Below are 21,478 nucleotides of genomic sequence, written 5' to 3'. Positions count from 1 at the left end.
TGGTGATAAACTGAGACTAAATGACTAAATACCCTGACCAGTCCAGGACTAAACTTGGACTAGAATAAAACAAACCTAGGACTAGATCACAATTTAACTGGGTGTTGACAGATAATCAAAGCTGGTAGTGGTTTATTTCATTTCATAGTGAGCCCATTTTAGCCATATTAGCTTCCTGTCCACTACACTATATATGGGCCATATTGTTCCAGTCCAGTCTTCTTGTTGTAACAAGGATGCCGGCAGCTGTCAATCAAACCAGCTTCCCCGTAACCTCCTCTCCTCTTTCTCATCTTCAGCTCTTGATCTTTTTTGTCTCTCAGCTCACTTTTCTAAAATTTTCAAGGCATGAGTTACTCTTTAAAAATAATACATGGTGAACTAGCAGCACGCGGCACAGTGGAGCTAGCATGACCTGGATTACAAAGCGAAAAACACATACTGAATATTTAATGCTATAGATGGTACTTTGCTTTGGAATTAGTGGCAATGGTTATCAATCCTCTGTACACAAATATACCATGTTTCTCTCAAGCCTATATAACACAATGGTTGACTCATTCACGCTTCCTCTGCTAATATACATCTGTTTATTTCTTAAGTATTCGCTCATTTACATAGATCCTTTGGCTTTATACTGTCCATCTGGATTTCGACTTGTATGCATGTGGGAGGGTTTGTTTTTGGCAATATAGTTAAAACATGTGGGCACTGGTTCCTCTTCACTAGTACCAGAGCATATTACAGGCACATGTAGTAAGTACAGGGGCAAAGACCTGGAATAAATTAGCATTACCCCTGCTGTAGTGAAAGGTTAAGAGGGACCATAGGTAGCAATATGCCGTGGTTATCAACATTTACATCTACTTAATCAACTAGTAGTAACTGAGTAGTAGTAGCAGTAGTAGTAGTAGTAGTAGTAGTAACATGTACAAACAAATTCTCCAAACATTTACTCCTACTTGAATATTTTATTTTGCAGTACTCCTGAGTAAAAGTTTTGGTTACTCTTCCCATTGTGAGTAAGATTATTAGTGATGTTAACAATATGATATGAACACTTGTTTCTTGTACCAATGCTTTAAATAGGATTTAGTTTTTGTAATTCTTGAGCTCTATTTGAAATATTTGAAAATGGATTATCTGATGTGTTGTCCTTCCAATTACATTAGCTTATAGCTCAGATGTTACATCCAGACAGTTACTACAGTTAAATACTAAATACTTTTCTTGAACCACTACTTTGTATTTCTACTTGAGTGATTATTTTGAAGTAACAGTACTCTTACTGTAGTACAATATTTGGCCTGTTTTTCACTACATATTGTCATTCTTGTGCAGTGGTGAAATGTAATAAAGTAAAAGCATTAAGGTACTGCACTTAAATATACATGTTAGGTATCTCTACTTTACTTAAGTACATTTTACTCTGGGTATTTTTTTTACGCTTACTCCACTACATTTGAGGGCAGGTATCTGTACTTTCTACTCCACTACATTTTTGAACTGGCCTGAAAAATTGTTTAAGACCTTCTGAAAAGGCCGGCAGTTTATTTTTATTTATGTTTATTGTTATTTTATGTTTGAGCAAACAAAAATATACAAATAAAAACAGATACTAATACTTTTATTTTCATGTGATACTTTTACGTTTACTGGAGTATTTTTTCCCCCTGATATCTGTACTTTTACTTAAGTAACAAAATTGAGTACTTCTTCCACCACTGCTCTTGTGTACTGATATGGTTTAAATTTTGAACACAATTTAGGCATAACATAGCACCACCTGTCTAAATAATCTTTATGTGAGCAACTGTCCTACATTAAACCTGAAATGAAACTTGATTAAGAACAAACAAAAATCTCTCTAATTTCAGTTATAGTAGCTTGTCTGTTGGATTTTTTATTCCTTCCTTGCACCACTCCACTCCAAGACCCTTGCTGACTGGGAGCAACTCACAGTGTCGTCATGCCAATTTACCCATAAATTCACCAATTTACCCATAAATTCATTACAGGCACACATTTTTGCAGCTTCTAACATGATACAAAATGATTACTTAATGTTAGTGTAGTCACGATACTAAAATTTCCAACTCAAAACTAAGGGATAGATTTGATTCCTTTCACGATGATAATAAAAAAACTTTCTTTAGACAATAGAATGTGATTTTCAACTTTAAATCATAGTACTTTACACATGTTACCATGTGGTATTATATCTGTGTAATCCCTCAGTTGTTCAGGTATATTCTATAGTGGTCCATGAGCATATACTAGTCTATGTGGTCTTATACTTCTGATATGGCTCAAGATCATTCCAAAGCTATTCAGGAAAGGTTCATTTCTGTTCTGTTGACTTTACTTTTTTTGTATCGATACCTGCCCAGATAAGTATCGAGTTTCGATACTAGTTTTAGTATCGATTAGTATCTGATTTTCGATACTTTTGACAGCCCTCCCTTGCAGTCTTACATTGTATTTTCTACTAGTAGATGTAACTATGGAGTGATAATCCTCCTAGCTTTTTGAGTGCCCCCTTCTAAATATGTTATGCCTGATTGTGAATATTTTAAAGTTACATTTGTTGATAAACCTTATTTTGTTACACTACCGTCTATTTCTGAATTGGCTTTTCAACCTACATATAGTCCCTTTAATCCTTTTTATGTATAATTCTTCATAATACAGTATTCCCTTTATTTTCCTAGAACAACAGTTTGATTGGCGGATGTCCTTTCTTCACCTTGATCGGCTGCTGTAAGAACAGTGAGGAACTATCCAGTTTTGTACGGATTTAACCTTTCCTTTCCTTTTAGGACAGGACATTAATCTCAGCCAAACTGACCACCTACAAGTTTTCAGGTCAAATACTCTGAGTGATCTGTGGCTTCTTCTAAGTCCTCCATCTCCACTCTCATTGGCTCAGCTGGCCCCAACGAGTGCTGCGATTGACTGGAGCAGGACATGTGGGAGGAGCGGCTGTGCGTGTCCTCCTCGTCATCTATTTCTGCTTTTTTAGCCTCTTTTCTGGGACTGTCGTGAATTTGTCTCCTTCGGCAAATCACTTTTCTCTGCTCCTCTACTGTCCACATGCTATCATCGTCTTCGTCCCTACCTTGTGTTTCTCTGTCAAAATCCAACAATTCCTCCATCATTTCTTCAATCTCTGTCTCCCCATCCATTTCTGCATCTACTTCGGATCGTAAGTCGCCCATGCTTTCGGTACGGTTGGTGTCGTCGGTCTCCTCCTCCTCCCCCAAACCACGTACTCGCTCAGGGGGGTCACTGGCTTGGCTTTCCCCAAACTCCAGGATTGTTGGGAGGTTGCCTTGTTTGGGACAGCGCTTCCGAAGGCTCACCAGAAAAGGCTGAGGCAGAGAGAAGATGTCCACGTTGTTACCCAAGTCAATCCATGTCACACTTGGGAAGCTGCTGGGGTCCTAAGGGGATACATAGTGAGTTGTAATAGTTAGTAGGGTGGTAAAAAAGCTATACCCAGATACTAATCACGTAAACAACTGGACCTTTCCTGAGTAGTTTTAGAATGGTTTGGATCTATAGTGTAATGAATTTTTAACGATTGTTGTTCCACAGATGAATACTGCTGCTGTGTCCTTGGGCAAAAGATGATTACTGCCGCTGTGTCCTTGAGCAATACAATTGCCTTGCCCGTAGTGCCTGTATACACTGGCCTATGAATGTGTGTGTGAATGGCTGTGTAGTTACTTGATGTAAAGCACTTTGAGTCCTTTGAACATGTAAAATAATTTAGAAAAGAAAAAAAAAATCCCTTAAGACCTAACAGCATATTTAGTACAATCACATGTTTTACCTTGAGCGCATCTGTAAGCTCCTTAAGAATCGCTCGTGTGAGCCTGTTCCCGTTCAGAGCCAGAGTCTCCAGTCGGGGCAAAGCGGCAAGGGTGGGCAGCAGCAGTAGAAACGCCTCATCTGTGAGCTCTGTGAAGCCCAGCTCCAGACTCACCACAGAGGGGGAGTGACGCTGGAGGTGGGCACACAACCGCTCCATGTCCCGTGCACTGAGGGGAATCCCAGACAAGTCCAACGTCCCGCTGGAGGGAGGGGCGGACAGGACGGCCTTCAGGCTAAAGACAAGAGGGAGAAAGAGAAGTAATAAATAGTCATTGGTTTCAGCTTCCTGTTATAGGTGACATATTGAGAACCTTTCACCATATTTTGCTTTAATAAATTGTTAATTTGTTTATTGCAAAATTCCTAATTATTCATCATTCTGAAACCCATGCAATTTATTTCAATGACAATGTTAAGACGGTTTTATACATGTCTTGGCTCAGTTGGCTCAGCTTCTCACAAAAGTGGATGGACTGTAAAATTAACCACAAAAATGCAGAAATCTAATTTTATTTGTAGTTTATTACATTGTTACTCTTTGTAGAGCTTTTAAAAAATATCTATCCATTTTTTCTTTTTCGCTTATCCAGGGCCAGGTTGTGAGAGCAGCAGTCTAAACGGGGACTCTCAGACTTCCCTCACTGCAGGCACTTCCTCCAGCTACTTCAGTGGGACCCGAAGGTGTTGCCAGGACAGCCAAGAGACACTGACCTGGGCTTTTAAAAATATACTTTTTATTATACATGATTCACTTGATATTCTAACTTTGCATCAGGCCCAGGTCACCTTGCCACAGTTCTGAGTTTCCTCATGCAAAATTTCAAACAAAGAAATTGAATAAACCAAATATTTGTGCAGACCTACAAACACATGTAATCCCTAAACCCCAGCACACTTTATGTCAAAGTTTTTCATTGTTTTTAAAGTCTTTCTCATAATAGTGACAATGATTTAACACAGTGAATATAACAGTCACACTAATACCCACACTGTTAATAATAACAATAATGCCTTACACTTGTAATGTGCTTTACAGGCTTGTCAAAGCCTCTCAAAGCACTACACTATAGTCATTATTCATTCATTTCCACACTTGGTGATGGTAAGCTACTATTGTAGCCACAGCTGCCCTGGGGGGACTGACGGACGGTCCAAGCGGGACTCGATCCTCCGACCTTCGGGTTGGGGGACCAACACTCTAACCACTGAGCCACTGTTACTTGTCTACCATCTTTATTCTAGCATCCTGTTGCCTTTTGCTTAACGTTACAAATCTTGAAGTGTAAGTGTAAGTCTTAGTCAATGCTGAACAAGACCCTGCTGTTTCCAGTCATTAAGAAGCTCTGACTAGCCAGCAACACTTCCCCTGCAGAGGTGGGCAATCAATAACTACTCCAAGGAAACACACAAACACTCTGGCTTTGTTTAGACGCACACAAAAATCTGATCATAATCTGATTTCTGGAGTTATCAGATTATTGAAATATCATGTAGTTACATCTGATCTGATTTACTTCTGACTGTTAATCCTGCATAGGTGTTGACTAGAACTATTATGCAAAACAAGGGCAAAGTACTGTGGTATTAAAGTAAGTAAGATATATTTTAAAATGCATTGATTTGTCTTCCAAATACAGCAGTTAGTTAACTGGCAAATGTCATCAGGTCTTTTTGATGATCAGATTAAATTTGTGCATTTAAATTGTAAACATACACACAAAAAATATCTTATTATTGGATTATCTGATTATCCTGGTCTTCAGATGTTTTGTTGCCATGGTTACTAGAATTGTGAAAGGGTGGTTCAGGGAGCATGAGACATCATTTTCACACATGGACTAGCCATCACTGAGTCCAGACCTTAACCCAGACATGGGCAACCTACGGCCCGGGGCCACACACGGCCCTTTGGGCTTATTGATCCGGCCCGCCGAATGTGACCAAATTATATTAAAATAGGTAAGGTTTCTTCAAAAATTTTCTGCTGTGTAAATTATATATTATATATATTATAATTATATATATTATATAAATATAAATATAAATAAATATATGTGTGTCAAAAAATTTGTCTACCCCTGCCTTAACTCCAATGAGAATCTTTGGAATGTGCTGGAGAAGGCTTTCTGCAGAGGTCAGACTCTACCATCATCAATGCAAGATCGTGAAAAATTAATGCAACACTGGATGGAAATAAATCTTGTGACATTGCAGAAGCTTTTCGAAACAACGCCACAGTGAATGCATGCCATAATCAAAGCTAAAGACGGTCCAACTAGTGTGTGACCTTTTTTTTTGGTGCCGACTTTTTCTTTTGGGCAGGCAGTGTATTTTTCACTCACCATTTGAAATCCTATTCCCCATGTGCCCTTGTTAATAGCAGCAATGTCAAAGGTTTGACCCTATGGCATAACACATATTCTACTATGCAAAGAGCTTGGATGCATGCATGTTCTACAATTTTATTTCACAATTTTAAGGGACAGCTATAGTAGTCTATAGATGAAGCTGTTTTAATTTTTCTAATTTAGTTTTGGAAGAAAATGTGAATGGAAAAGCTCACTATTCATAAGTTTCGGCATCTTATATTATATCATCATTATATCTACATTATATCTTGAGGACCCATTTAAAAAAAAAAAAAAAATCTTTGTTAAATGGTTAATCGCCATGACAAAGGTCCTAATTTCTCGTCATTCTGAGACTCATGGATATTATTTATGTTGGTTACTGGCCTGTGTGTTCATCATAACTGCATCCTAGCTCTGAGAAAGATATTTAATTGGTGAATGTGTTTGTTTTATGTGGATAAATAGTTTTAATATTAATAACCATGAACCACTCTAGAACATTTGACCAGCAAACCCTACCATATATTTCTTAGCATGTCCATTTGAAACTATAGGTCCTGATAATGAGACATTGCATGAAAACAACATATTGCTGCTATTTTAGTCCAGCCATAAGTCTGTCTTGTGTTATGACTCATGCGGTCGCCTCAGGACAAGCTGCTCCTCTGTTTGGGCTGAACGTAGTAGACCATTTCATCAAAACAACCCCATTAAATTCAATTTGATGACCACTATTTGTATCCTTCTTTGTTAATGGCCTCCCATAGATCTGAAATCACTTTGTCCTATGATTAATTATGACTATTTTCCAATTCATTAGATTCTTTCTCTTATTGCATTCATCAAAAGCTATTTACATTTTGTCAAAAGTTGTTTTAATCTGCATGATTTCAAATGTCATTGTACATAGAATTGTTGTTGCCTAACATAGACTGTACATATAAATGGACATAGCTAACATGCTAGCTGCGGTGTTCCATGTAGGATGTCATCATGCGCGTGCGTCTGGCTCCATTAATTCTGGGCAAGGACCTTCAGCAGCCTGGATGGCTGGGTTCGGATTGGGTCTTTATTTGCTGTCATACTCGTCGTCTGAACTTGGCTCGAAATTGTCCAAACTGGTAGCCTCGAGGAGCTTCATTTGACTGGAATCAAATGCTATTGATGACATCACACTCACTTAGTCCACTTCTATATACAGTCTATGATGCCTATAGAGATTTAAATGGTTTTCACAGTAAATTGCTAGCCTATATTGTAGTGTTATCACAATATTAAAACTGAATTTTGATATCAAAGAAAAGGCTTTTTTTCAGTATCAGTACTTGTTCAAATGAGTATCTCTATAACACATCGCCGAGACTGTATCTATGGTGCAACATTCCATGCTTGTCATAGTGTTGAGCTTATCTATTTTTAAGTGGTGCAAGATAAAAACCCCATTCAGGATTCACCAGATGACAATGAAAGCCCAGTAGATTTGTTAAGTAGCGTGTTCATGAGAGGAGCAGCAGGAGTTAGACTAAAATTAATTTGTCTGAACAAAGAAAACAGTTTGCAGTAAATGAGCCATAAAACCACAAAAATCATCCTAAAGTGGTCCCAGTGTGAGTCAGACCTTGGAGAGCAGATCATTACATCATAGCTCCAAGTCCTAACCCCCCTCAGATAATGTCACAAATTTTATGTTCCAATTAGTTCATGGTAATAGAAATGTATACTTTCACAAGAAATTGAGCTCTAACAAAAATTCAAATGTATTGATTTTGATACAGATTTGTGTTGAATTTTGTTCAATAGAAACAATTGAATTAATATTTTATATCAGTTTTATTTGTATAGTTTTGTTTGCTCAAAGTATGAAAGTGTTAAAAATAAACCCCTCAGCCTTTTCACGAAATCTTAAACAAAAATACTGCTGGCATGGCCCTGGCTGTGACTCCAGTCTTTCTTGGCTGGTGCTTCCTTCCCCTTACCTCTGTGTGTGGACATGGGCAGAGTCTGCTGAAATCACTCACTCAGTCTGCAATCAAGCTCACTACAAAGACCCAGCATTCCTGACAGACTCTGTCAGATGATTACGTCAACTCGATGCTCCTGCAGTAAAGACTCCTGGATTTCAACTAGTGGCTACCTCCCCGAGAAACCTTCCAATCCTCCTGATCTTGGGACAAACTCTATTATTTTTGCATTTTGATATGAGTCTATTTTTGGGTCCAAAACTGCCTAGCCTTAACAAGTCCTAACTATTCTTGTTCAAAAGTCCTAACTAGTCCTGTTCAAAAAATGTAGTGGAGTAGAAAGTATGGATGCCTGCACTGAAATGTAGTGAAGTAAAAGTAAAAAGTATCTGCTTAAAAATCCAAAACCAATACTGGTAAGTGGTCACATTTTTATATAGCCATTCACACACCAGTGTACGCAGAGACTGGGGGCAAAGGGGGATTTTTCCCAAGGACACAACAACAGCATTCATCTTTTTGAGCTGGAATTGCACCTCCAACCTGTGTGTCAGTGGGTGTGACCACTCAACCAACAATGTTTATCTCAAGAGCGGGATTCGAACCACCAACTTTTGGGTCAGTGGACAAACACTCAACACACTTACTGAGCTACTGTCAGCTCTTATCAAAATGCAGACTGTTGTTGTCATAAATCAAGTTATAGGGCGTATAGTCACTAATCGAAATGATCTGTCCAACATCTAAGGTGAGAAACGAGAGAGAGAGATTAGAGAAAGAAGAGAGACAAAGACAGAAGAGGAAAGAGAAAGGGGGGAGGGGGGTAGAGAGGAAATGAGGTAGAGATGGAGAGAGAGAGAGAGAGAGGAAAGTGAGAGAGATAAAAAAGAGAGGCAGAGAGAGTGAGAGGGGGATAGAGAGAGAGAAAGGGCAGAGGGAAGAGTGAAGAATCTCAGAAAGAGGGCTAGAGGCGTAAGAGAAAGTGAGAGGGAAAAGAGAAAGAAGAGAAAAGGAGAAACAGAGAGATAGAGGAACGTATGTGAGGGGGGTAGAGAGACAGACACAGAAAGAGGAAGAGAGAGAGCTTGTGACATGCCTGGCTTCAGCCCAGAGTCCCACGCTGGAGGATAGAGGTCACAGCCCTCTCTTTCCCAATAGGATACAGCCTGGGACAGACTGAGGCTGAGGTTTTAAATTACACTGATACATCACAGAGCAGTTATATGGTTATTCTGTTCCCTGGAAGATGAGCCTCATATGGATTATGGTAACATAAAGTTGGTTGGTTAGTTTGATAGATAGTAGTGAATAACTGTGGTTGTTTATTTAGCAATGAATTACCAGAACATGTGGCTACAGAATTTGAACTAAATAAGGGTCCTGTAATTTTGATTCATTTGCAATACAGGGCAAACATTTATAAACTGTTCCTGTGCCAAACGGTGATGAATGAATATAGTTTTACAATGTCACCAAAATATAAAATATATCAAAACATGTGTAGCTAAAATTGTGAATTGAACTGCACAATTTATTTACATATTCCAAATTTCCAAAAAGGAAATATGGTAAATGGTTGCATTTTTATATAGGGCTTTTCCACTTTCATGGCACTCAAAGCACTTTACATCAAGGAACCACTCACCCATTCATATAACAGTGTACACTGACACTGAGGGCAAGGTGGGTTAAGTGTCTTGCCCAAGGACACAACGATAGCATTCATCTGTGGGTGTTGGAATCGCACGCTGTGGGTCAGTGGATCTGACTGCTCTCCCAGTGATGTTTATGCCGAGAGCGGTGTGAATAAAATTATGCTTATATTTTTATCATTAATGAACTGTATGCTTATATTGTATGCTTGCGACTAACATAGTGTGACAGAAACTTCAAGCCTGTGTAATTGAAATGTATAACTAAACTGAAAAGTAACTGAAGTGAGAAACAGGAAACAAGGGTGCGGGTGAAAGGTCAAAAGCTGTGTAACCTGAACTGAAAGATAAGAAAAGTCATGCCTGTGTGGGAAAGAAATTGAGTGTTGTTCTCCTAATAAGCATGTTGGGAAAACTGCTGAGTTGATTCAAGATGTTAATAAAAGGCTGCTGTGACAAAGGAAGGGTGGAGAAGGCACAGAGAAAGACCTCTTGGAAGCAGTCTGCATAGCAGACTTGTCTATGCTCTCTCTTCTCTGATCAGAGCAGATGAAAAGTCTAACACTTGTCTTGAGTCCTTTTGGGTAAACAGCGTGCCGAGAACAGAGTTTTCTTGACAAGTGGGATTCCAACCTTTGGATCAATGGAAAAACTACCAACTGAGCTACTGTCACCCATATATGTCTCATCTAACCTGTAATGTTTAAATTATATCATGCACACATTTTAAAGCTACTATCCATAATTAGACCTGCCGACCCAGCCATATTGTTAAAAAAAAAAATAAAAATCAACAAAATGTATGGATGGTAGTTTTAAAAACGGCATATTGTGAAAATGATTTTGAAGGAAAAAAAACATATAACACACATATTGTACATGCTTCTGTAATGAGTAATTTAGTGTAAGGGATCAGCTGAGAACCACTAGCCTATGATGTCTCTTCAGACATTTGCTATAATACAATATGCCATACATTTTAAGTGTAAATATATCTTGTCAGTGTCGGTATAATTAGCATAGTAATCTGGATGCTAAAGATCTGATTTGCACAAAGTGAACCTGCATGTTGATGAACCTCTAATTATCAGTGCTGCAGTCGGTGACACCTCACTGAGACGCTGGCTATTCCTCCCTGATGTGGAATATACAGAGCAGGTTTTTGAGATGATAAGTTTATTACTGCATACAAAGAGACAAAATAAGAAGCTAAATCTAAACTAGTCCAGTGTCGAGCTCTGAGGCACAAGGTTAGTCTCACAATAATGCACTGGCTTCCTGTTGCTCAGAAAATAGACTTTAAAGCAGCTCTGCTTGTGTACAAGTCTCTCCATGACGTAGTACCAAAGTACACCGCCAACATGTGCCATATGAACCATCTCACCCTTTGAGGACCTCAGGGACTGATCTCCTGCTGGTGCCCAGAATTAGGACTAAACATGGGGAATCAGCGTTTCAGTTTTATGCAGCTAAAACCTGGAACAGTCTTCCTGAAGATGTGAGACAGGCCTCTACCTTGACGTTAACGTTTAAATCCAGGCTCAAAACAGTTCTGTTTAGCTGTGCATATGACTGAAAGGTTTTTATTCTACACTCTTCTCGTTTAATGTTCCTTTTATGGTGATTATTTATGTTTTGATTTGTTGTATTGTGATTTTAATGTCTTTCTTATTCTGTAAAGCACTCTGAATTACTTTGTGTATGAATTGTGCTACACAAATAAACTTGCCTTGCCATCCTGATTGGTAAATGCCGATTCCACAAAACTCCCTATTGCTGGGTTTCAGATGACATCACCTTATTGTAATGGGGAATATTACTGAATATATATTGGGGCAGTTAGCCCTGTCATGGTAATTACTATATCGAATTATTGTTCAGGATTTGAAAGCTGGAACAATATGTTTTGGGGCTCAATGTTTGTCTGTACATTTTCTTTACAATATTGGTGAGATTTCTGTTATTTTTGATATAACAAAACAATTTGAGCTGCAGTGGGTTGAAAAGTAACATCTGTGACTAATTACTGCTTCATTCTGCTTTTTATTTCTTGCTGCTCAGGCCTTTTAATGTTGCAGTATATATACACATTTGTTTTTGTATCAGTGACATAAAGGTTTTTCAATATTATTGTTTATTACAGTATATCTCTGGAGCAATATATCATGCTTCAAAATTTATTATCTTGACCAGTCTGGGGCAGCTAAAATGAATATGGTTGAAAGGCAGATTCATTTTACAATATAGTGAGTTCTAGGGTGTGATCACTAATATAAATCATAAGGTTTAACACTTGCCATGAAATATCCAAAGACAAATTCATAAAATACTATGGTATCAATCGGTAAAAATGGCTCTAGCCTCTCATCTGGGAGTATGACATCATCGCAGTGTAGAAACTGAAAACCACCAATATCAAAATGGTAAATAATACATTTCTGTTTCTTCCTCAAAACAGAGCAACGGTCCTTTGTGTTTAACCCATATTTTACATTTAATGGCAAAAAATAAAATTGTAGTCAGATAACTTTTTCGATCCATCAATATTTGAATCAACTCGACCTCAAAGTCAAAGTCTATGTGTACTGAGTGAGGAAGGTGAAATGTCTTGCCACAGTGGTCAGACAAATTAATAGATGGATTTCCTCTGCTCATCAGCTTTTCAGGGATGTGTTGTACAGACATATGGCCTCTGGTGCATTTTCAATAAGCAATTTCCTTGTCTTTTCACCTTCCCTCTCTCACTCCTCACATCTTTGTCTCAAATAGGGAAGCGCCAACCTTCTTCACACAAAGTCATTCCAGGTGAAGGCTGCTGAAATAGAATGCAGAAGTCATGAAGTAGTTGACAATAATAGTTTTATCTGAAGAAATTAGTTGTAACTATACAAGTGCTTCATATTTCACCACTATATGAGCTATTTTCAACCTCCTGATAGAGCTCAGTGGGAGGAGGCATGCCTTCAGAAAGGAGAACACCAAGCATAGTATCCATCATTACAGGAGCATTTAGTGGCAAAAATACTTTTCTGGTCCAGAACAAAATATAATATATATAGCCATGAGCGTAATTGTTACCCTAAATCCATTTATGTATTTAAGCAATCCGAGAATCCTAATTATTCACAGTGATGAGTTTATAAACACATTTCACAACTTTCAGAGCTTAATTTGGCTGTCACGATAAAGCTAACAACCAATCAACTAGCATGCCACATGCTTTTTGATTCTTGGACAAAAAAGGGTTTTGAATTTGATGCACAATACAACAATCTAATTTTGTTTTACCTCAATAGCTGCTTATATAATACATCTGCTGTTTATATAATATAGGAACATACTGAATACTTTAGGTTACATAGTTTACCTTTAATATGATATTTAGGTGGAAAATATTATATAATATATGTATTTATGATTAAAACCTTTGTTGTGTGGAGTGCCATGTCTTATCTAGAGTCTGGCTTTTATTTCTGCTTCTTGTATCTTCTTGTGGCTCATTTATTGCTCAGTAAGCAGAACCTCGATCTGTGTAAAGCTTTTCAAAGTGAGAAAACACCTCTCCTTCTCTCCTCTTGCAGCGGCTCAGGGGTGTAGAGATGTGTTACTGTTTAACGCCGCTGTCTCACTAATTTATAGACCAAGACTTCTGCTCTGAACTCTGTGTTACCGCAGAATACCAGTAGTGGTGAGGTTTCAGGAAAGGTGTCACTAAGGTGTCAAGGAGGTTATTTTCATTCACATTAGTATATTGTGACAGAGGGTTTTTATATTTGGCCTTTGTAACTATGAGGGGGTTGTCAAAAGTATTGAAAATTAGACACTAATCGATAATAAAACTAGTATCAGAACTAGATACTCATTTAAACAAGTATCAGTACAAATAAAAGTCACAGTTATAGGATTATAACCCTATAACTGCTAGCCTCATTGAGCTTCTACATTTGGAGCTGAATGCTGTGGGTGACATCACTCTCCCCCAGTCCACTTCTTTATACAGTCTATTGTTTAATTCCATACTGTGGAACATTCTAGGCAAAGCAATAGCATCTGGTGAGCAGGTAGTGGACTCCTCACCATCTTAAAATCCAACTTAATTTCGTCTTTTCTGTTTTTCAGCAGGGAATGGAACTTCTACTATGAAGTCACTGTAACCTTATCTAGTGATAACTGCATTAATCCAATTTCACTGTCACCTTTAAACTTAAATCCTTAGGCACTATATGCAGTCTAACCAAGTGTATTTATAAGATCTTTAGCACCTCGTGTCTCTGGCTGTCTCTTTCCAGTATAATTGATAGACTTTAGCAATGAACATTTTATTTGACTGCTTTAATAATGACAAAGGCCAGGACCTGTTCCCGAGGCAGTCTTCACTTAATGATGTGAAGACAAGAAACAAAGAATGTGTTTTTTAATGTGGTGTCTATCTACTGCCCCCACTCCAGACTTGCCTTTGGGGATCATTTACAAGACAAGTAGGGCCAAGGAGACAGCAGGGCCAGTGAATCAAAGAAAAAATGTATCAATAATACACTTGGCAGTATGAAATCAAAACACAGAAATAGCATAATTTATAACAATTTACTCAGGGGGCTCTGTACTTTGGTCAACATTTTAACAACTGAGCAACAAATTATTTCAGTAGTTTTTTATCAACAGATTAGATAGACTACATTTAAAGGTAAACTATGTAACTTTTCTGATGTAGGGTCTAGGGTTGTCAAGTATTGAAAATCAGATACTAATCAATACTAAAACTAGTATTAAAACTAGATACTCATTTGAGCAGGTATTGACACTAAAACAGTCATATTCACAGAAATGAATAATTTTAGAATGATCTTGAACTGTATCACAACAAGTATAAGGCCACATAGACTAGTATGGAACCTACCTGCACGACTGAAGGATTACACAGATGCCTCATGGTAATGTGAAACAAAGTACTACTATTTAATGTTCTATTGTCTAAAGCAGGGGTCACCGACCGTTTGAAGCTGAGAGTTACTTCATGGGCACTGAGTCATACGAAGGGCTACCAGTTTGATACGCTCTGAAATGACACATTTGCTCAGTTTGTCTTTAGTTATACATTATTAATAATAATTAATGATAATCATCTATGCGAAGACACTGATCATGTTAAGGATTTCTCATAATTATCAACAATGAACAAGGTGGAAAACAGCTATCAATATTCAGCACTTTATTAATCTTAATAATTGTTCAATTTTCAGATGATCACTTACATCACTACAACTCATAAGAAAAATGCCCCATTTTAACCAGCCACTGACAAACCTTTTTAACAAAACATGAACTATGTTGCACCATGTTTCAAAAAGTTATCAGTTATGTAATGTTAAAGAAAAATCTACTTACATATTTTTAAATAAATCTCGGTTGCTTTTTGTGACTTTTTTGCTGGTCTTGTGAAAAAAGATTGTTGTTTACCCAAAGCTGCCTTCAGCTCAGGGCTTTTTCTGCCCGTAGTGCACATCCCCATGGGTAGTTAGCGTGGACCTTGTGACATGTAGTGCAGTGTCCCTCCACATTGTGTTGCTTTGCTGTCAGCACAGTCGCCCCGCAGATGAGACACACGCAGATTTCTTTTACAGACGTAAAATTGTGAAAATTATCTTTTTTTTCTGCCATGTTTTTGGGGTAAGAAACTGCATTCAGTGCGGATCTTCACAACGCTTGTGAGCTGAGCACTGGTTTTGTCACATGCACAATACTAAATTTTGACCTGAGTAGATCAAAGACACCTTAACTTTTCTGAACTTCATGTATAATGAACATATTTTTAAGATACTGTCACTTTTAAATCTAGATTGAGCTCATTAGTGAGTTGTGCTATTTTTAGAACTGGTCTCCAGGCACCTCATGATGTCCTTGGGGGCAACATGGTGCTCACGGGCACTGTGTTGGTGACCTCTGCTCCAAAGAAAGAAAGTTTTTTAAATTATTATTGTGGTATCAGAATCAGTAATGAGTATCAAGTCTATTCTTTAGTATCAAAATCCAATTTGAAATTTTCATATCATGACAACACTACGAGGGTCTTTCACTGGCTTATCTCTATGGAGAGACTTGCATGTTCCACAGGATGGCATCATTTCACATTTGTTTAATAGGATGATCAAGGGGATCTTCACTTTAGCTGCCCTCACCTAGATGGAGGGCAGCTAAAATAAATATTGTGAAATGCACAATAATCAGGTTCAACATTTGTGAATTAACTTTTTGGATATTCCACGGCAAAGTACAATGTAATTAACAGGGGAAACTGTGTATGTGTCTTGCCCCCCATCTGAGAGTGTGACATCATCACATTCTAAAATCTGACAACCACCAATACCGGACTTAGCTCTGCAACTTATTTAATTGAACCAAATATTTTCATTTAATTGAATGTGTGTCTAAGTACAGCTTTACACAGTCCATAAACACAACTTCATCAAAACTCTTTCAAAGAACCTACTGTGAAATACTTAACAATGACAACCCATTACTACAACAACTTAATGATGTCAGTACTCTGCAATGTGATGTCAGCATTGGTGGTATTTTCTGTTTGGTTTGCTGTGGTCAGTGTTCCTTTGGGAATAAACATGAGTAACAGAGAAGCAGAGACATTGGGGCTTTTGTATAAAGGTTTTATCTGATTTAAAATGTCTTGCCAGTCCATGTCCTGTCACTGTATTCAGACACACTGCAGCTGACTGCAGTCCTATACCACCAAAAGGTTACATTTGAATTTCTTTACAATAGCGCTTCAGTCAATGCAGAAGGCCTTTTGTCCCTATGTGCTTCCTGTCATTTGTCATGTTCTCTTCCTGTATATCAACCAGATTTCTCTTTCTCCTTTCCCCTAAGCCTCCTATTATCAGCATACTTCTACCCAAGTATTCACTATCTCTCTCTACCTCGGTACCTCTCATACATTGCATAACTAAGGCAGTAAGGACTAAATCAAAACTAAGATTAAACAGAACTAAAGAGACTGTACCAGATTTTCTTCCATGTATCTGAGCAAAATTTGTCTTGCCCCCAGTACATATATGGTATAAGCAGCTCTTGGGGCCAAAATAAGTGCTGTGTACTGTACTGTCTGCATTTTATTACTGACTACACTGCCTTGCCAAAGAAAAAGTTGCCACCTGGATTTAACTAAGCAAATAGGTACAAGCCTGCTCAAGTTGGTCAGGTTTAGGTTCAGCAACAGTCTGTGCTCAAAGAATGAGGTCAGCTGACTCCCAGAATATACTGAATGACCGAGTTATTCCATCAATGGATTTTTTTTCTTCCCTAATGGCACGGACATATTCCAAGATATCCAAGACAATGCCAGGATTCATCGGGCTCAAATTGTGCAAGAGTGGTTCAGGGAGCATGAGACATCATTTTCACACATGGATTGGCCACCACAGAGTCCAGACTCTACCATCATCAATGCAAGATCTTGGTGAAAAATTAATGCAACACTGGATGGAAATAAATCTTGTGACATTGAAGAAGCTTATTGAAACAATGCCACAGCAAATGCGTGCTGGCGATCCAACGAAATATTAGAGTGTGTGACCATTTTTTTTGGAGGCGACTTTATTTTTGGCCAGGCAGTGTATTTTAAATGCTTAATGATGATGTACAGTTGTGATTATACATTTTTAATCAAGAGTTGAAATCATCTGCAGTTATACAGTTACAGTGTGATTACCGGTACTTTTTCCCCCTTTTTAAACCCTACACCTCCCTCTTGTTTTATCCGAATTCCCCTTTTGATGGGCATATACAAAGGAGACAGTAAATAAAAGAAAATGAATATGCATATACTACTACTACTGCTATTATTATTATTATTATTATTATTATTATTATTGTTAATAATAATAATAATAATAAATAATTAAAACTGCAAGCAGTGATAAAGGCCCTCGCCACCCCTTGCGACCGCGGGCTAAATGCCCCCATGAAGATCCCACGTACATTGCTCCTCCCCCCAAAATCAGCAACTGAGTAATACTACTCCATTCATTCCCATGAGAAGATTTATGATATTTTCACGCCTGCACGGTTGGAAATAGAGGTATGTCTTCATTGGCTTTTTTGTTCAGTATGAGTGGAATACGTGTACCAAATTTCAATGGTCTATGACAAAGTCCTTATTTTGCATCCCAGTTAACCAAAACCACTTTATTTTATTGAGAAATGTCAGGCGTTGCCATGTTAACATACTTGCAAATAGAGGTATGTTTTCATTGGCTTTTTTGTTCAGTATGGTAATAGGGATGTCCATGCCAAATTTCAAATGTTTTGACAAAGTTTGGTTTTTTTTGGGTCCCATTACAAATTTCAAGGGGGCACTGGGGAGTAGTGGATTGTCTCAGCTATGTAAATTTTATATTATTCCATTCAGATGATCATTGTGACAAAAATGTATATTAATGCCAGGCAATAGAACATTGCATGTTTGAGATACGCTCAATTTAATACTTAAAAAAATGCCATTTTTGTTTACATATTGGCAACACACACATTTTATGACTTAGCAAAATCCAAAAGAGTAGCCTATAATCCCACATGGGCCTAGTTCATTTTGACCAATTTGCAAGTTTTTAAAATAAAAATCCACGGCGTAATGTGAGGGTTAAAATCTTGAAAAAATTGGGTTCTGCCCACAATGGCCTACTTCCTGTAGGGTTTAAGGTGGGGTCATAATATAATTTTTTACTTGTCTTGTCACGTTCTACAGTTGTACCAAATTTCATTTGTCTACGATGAAAAAGGTCTCTCATTGCCATAATGCATTTTGATTTTTGAGGACCAACCTTTAATTTTAGGCCATAGTTGGATTAGTGTAGAGCATCTATTTAGTCTACAACAAAGTCCAGTACTCTGAACCCCATTCATTTCAATGACACATTTATTATGTTACCACGGTAACATAGTTGCAGATAGAGGTATGTTCTCATTGGCTTTTTTGATCAGTTTGTCAAGGAGGATGTATGTGCCAAATTTCAAATGTCTATGTCAAACTTGTATTGGAGTTTTAGGGGGAGCTACCGAGTCATTTTTCAATATTTTTACAAACACAGGTCAAAAAAACAAATTTTACACCAGTCTTAAAATTGACAACAAATAGATTGTCTTCTACAAATTTTTGGAAATGAAATTTGAAGAGGGCGCTGGAGAGCCATTTTGTGAAATAGTGGTACGATTTGCATCTCATTGCGTTCAGCTCACAAATGCGCATAAATGCTGTATTAGCGTTTTCCCAACAAAAAATGTGTGAGAGAAATATTTTGTTGAAATATTCCAAAAATTGCGATTTTGTTGAAAATTTACCATGACAACAACCAAAGTCATATTCAAAATGTAATTGATAATCTTTAATTACACATGGGTTTAGGCCAAATTTGAAGTGGTTGTAATGAAAACTCTGCGAGGAGATGTCCTGAATGCGAGGGTGTGCACTTTTGTCATTCCCGGGTTTGATCCAATATGGTCGACTTCCTGTAAATTTTAGGGCGGAGCCATAATATCATTTTTGCCATGTCCCGGCATGTTCTATTTTTCGGATTTCAGTTTCGGATTTTTATGTTGACTTTTTTCCGAGTCAGGCTCCCATTGGCCCCATGAAAATCAAAGTTGGAGGGGGCGCTGCCGAGTCGTCTTTTGTTATTTTTTCTTGGGGTCTTCGGTGACAATTAGAGCTCATCGAGTTCTAATTTTTTATACCAATCACTGTCATGTTGGTGCGTGTTTACTACTTGATTTTTGCCATTTTCCATGCTCCGGACGCGGTTTTAATGAGTCCCTCGCCGGGCGCTGTCCCAGGCTCGGGCCTAATAATAATAATAATTCAGGTCTAACAGACAAAAGGATTAAAAAAATAAAATACATTAAATATTATAGTTTTAGTCTTATCTCTTTAAGATTAATATAACCTGTGCACTATCCTTGTTTTAAATAAATAAAAAATATATTATAAAGCTCTTTATTTTCCAAGAAGCAGGAAATGTGTGGTTAGCATGCTCATTGTTATCAGCATTACAGTGACGATTCACTTGGCCCTCTGAAAGTTGTGAACACTTATAAATTCATTGTGGTGAATAATTAGGCTGCACAGACCACATAAGGTAAGTGAGGAATACATTTGAACCACTGCAAATCATTTAAAATGAACTCACTCACTTTTTGATGAAGTAAAATCTGGTGCAAGGTCTTTAAAGCCACACTGAATCATCAGGTGAAGCCTAAATATATGAAATTCTCATTTTGACAACAGGGAAATGACACTCTTCCCTGAAAAGGTCTGTCAGTTCCATTGATGCAGCTCTGCAGAGATAAAGGATTCAGTTCAAAGACAACACCACAGAAAGCAACGTTTCAATTAATTTTGATTCAGACCAATACAAAATGTATGTGATTTATGTGTTTTATGCCATACTGTGGAATATTTTAGCTAAAGGAACAGCATTTCCATGGAGACAAGGAGGTGAAGACTTTCCCAGGACAAATAAGAGTTAGGTTTGTGGAGATGCAAGCCTGCAAGTATTTCAGTGCAATCACAAAATGTAAAATGAAAAAAACAACAAAAACAAAACATGTATGATTTAATTTTCATCTCTTATTTTGGATAAAAAGTTACACAGTGGGCTTTGCAAAAAATCTAAGTAGAAGTCCATTTGAGTTATGTGAAATAATGTGAATGATTTATAGTACCAAAACTGCTGACACCACACATACTGTTCACATATTTCAGATAAGTCCACTCATATGTGTCCACTCACAATAGCTAACACAGGCACTGCAGCACACAAATAAAGCAGACATTTTATACTGGGGGGGTTTCATGTACACACTATTCTACTAATCCTATTATTCTGGCTTAAATTTAAACATTAAATACAATATACAGCTGTGTTTTAAAGGCTCTGATCTGATTTTTAATGTCTTAAAATGTGAAAAACAAAACTGATTCATTTTAAACTGTTTTCAGAGGTCCAAAGGTATCCCTCACTTACCTTATGCATTCCCAGTAACCTAATTATTCACCATGAGGAGTTTCTAAGTGCTTTTTATAGCTTTCAGAGACCAGAGTGGAGTTTTGCCGCCATGGTAAATCTAGCATCTGTCATGGTAACAGCACACTTCCTGATTTTTGTACAAAAAATGCTTTATAATTATGCAGAAAGTACAAAGCAGACATATTTTGTCTTCAAGAGCTGAAGCATACATCTTGTTCAGACAGATTCAGGTAAGGTACAGGCATTTTAAGTCTTTTGGGGGAAAAAAACACTTAAAAATCCTGTACTTTAGACCTCTACAAACATTTTCTGAAGTGCGTGGGATTCTTGCATCAGTTTATCAGTTCATATTTCAGTCTTACAGCTTTTTGTTTAATTTGGGGTTAGATGAGGATTGGCTGTACTGTGCCCCTCCTTCTCCAAATCCCAAGCAATCACATTCCTCCACTTGGTTCTTGGCCTCCCTGCTGGTTAACAATCACACATCACAGATCAGGGTTCATTCAATCTGAAAATCATCAGGGACCCTTACTAGTATTAATGCCACTGAAAAGCCACACAATGCCTCCAGAACCAACTTATCAGAATATTAAAATGCAATG

The 21,478-nt window shown here is 37.7% G+C and overlaps 1 protein-coding gene across 1 annotated transcript in view; it reads right to left on the bottom strand.

Moving 5' to 3' along the window:
- Positions 1 to 1,585: 1,585 nt before the first annotated feature.
- The window catches only part of lrrc75a (leucine rich repeat containing 75A), a 97,522-nt gene continuing 77,629 nt past the window's right edge, over positions 1,586 to 21,478 (bottom strand). The window contains exons 4-5 of the mRNA XM_033977709.2: positions 3,836 to 4,109; positions 1,586 to 3,443 (exon numbers count right to left, since the gene is read on the bottom strand). Coding sequence (XP_033833600.1) covers positions 2,862 to 3,443; positions 3,836 to 4,109 — 856 coding nt within the window. The 3' untranslated portion in view covers positions 1,586 to 2,861. The remainder of the gene's footprint in view (positions 3,444 to 3,835; positions 4,110 to 21,478) is intronic.

This window comes from Periophthalmus magnuspinnatus, chromosome 13, assembly GCF_009829125.3.
Source record: "Periophthalmus magnuspinnatus isolate fPerMag1 chromosome 13, fPerMag1.2.pri, whole genome shotgun sequence".
In the NCBI taxonomy this organism is placed as follows: Eukaryota; Metazoa; Chordata; class Actinopteri; order Gobiiformes; family Gobiidae; genus Periophthalmus; species Periophthalmus magnuspinnatus.
Note: the sequence above shows the minus strand (reverse complement) of the source record. Positions and strands in the feature narration are given on the sequence as shown.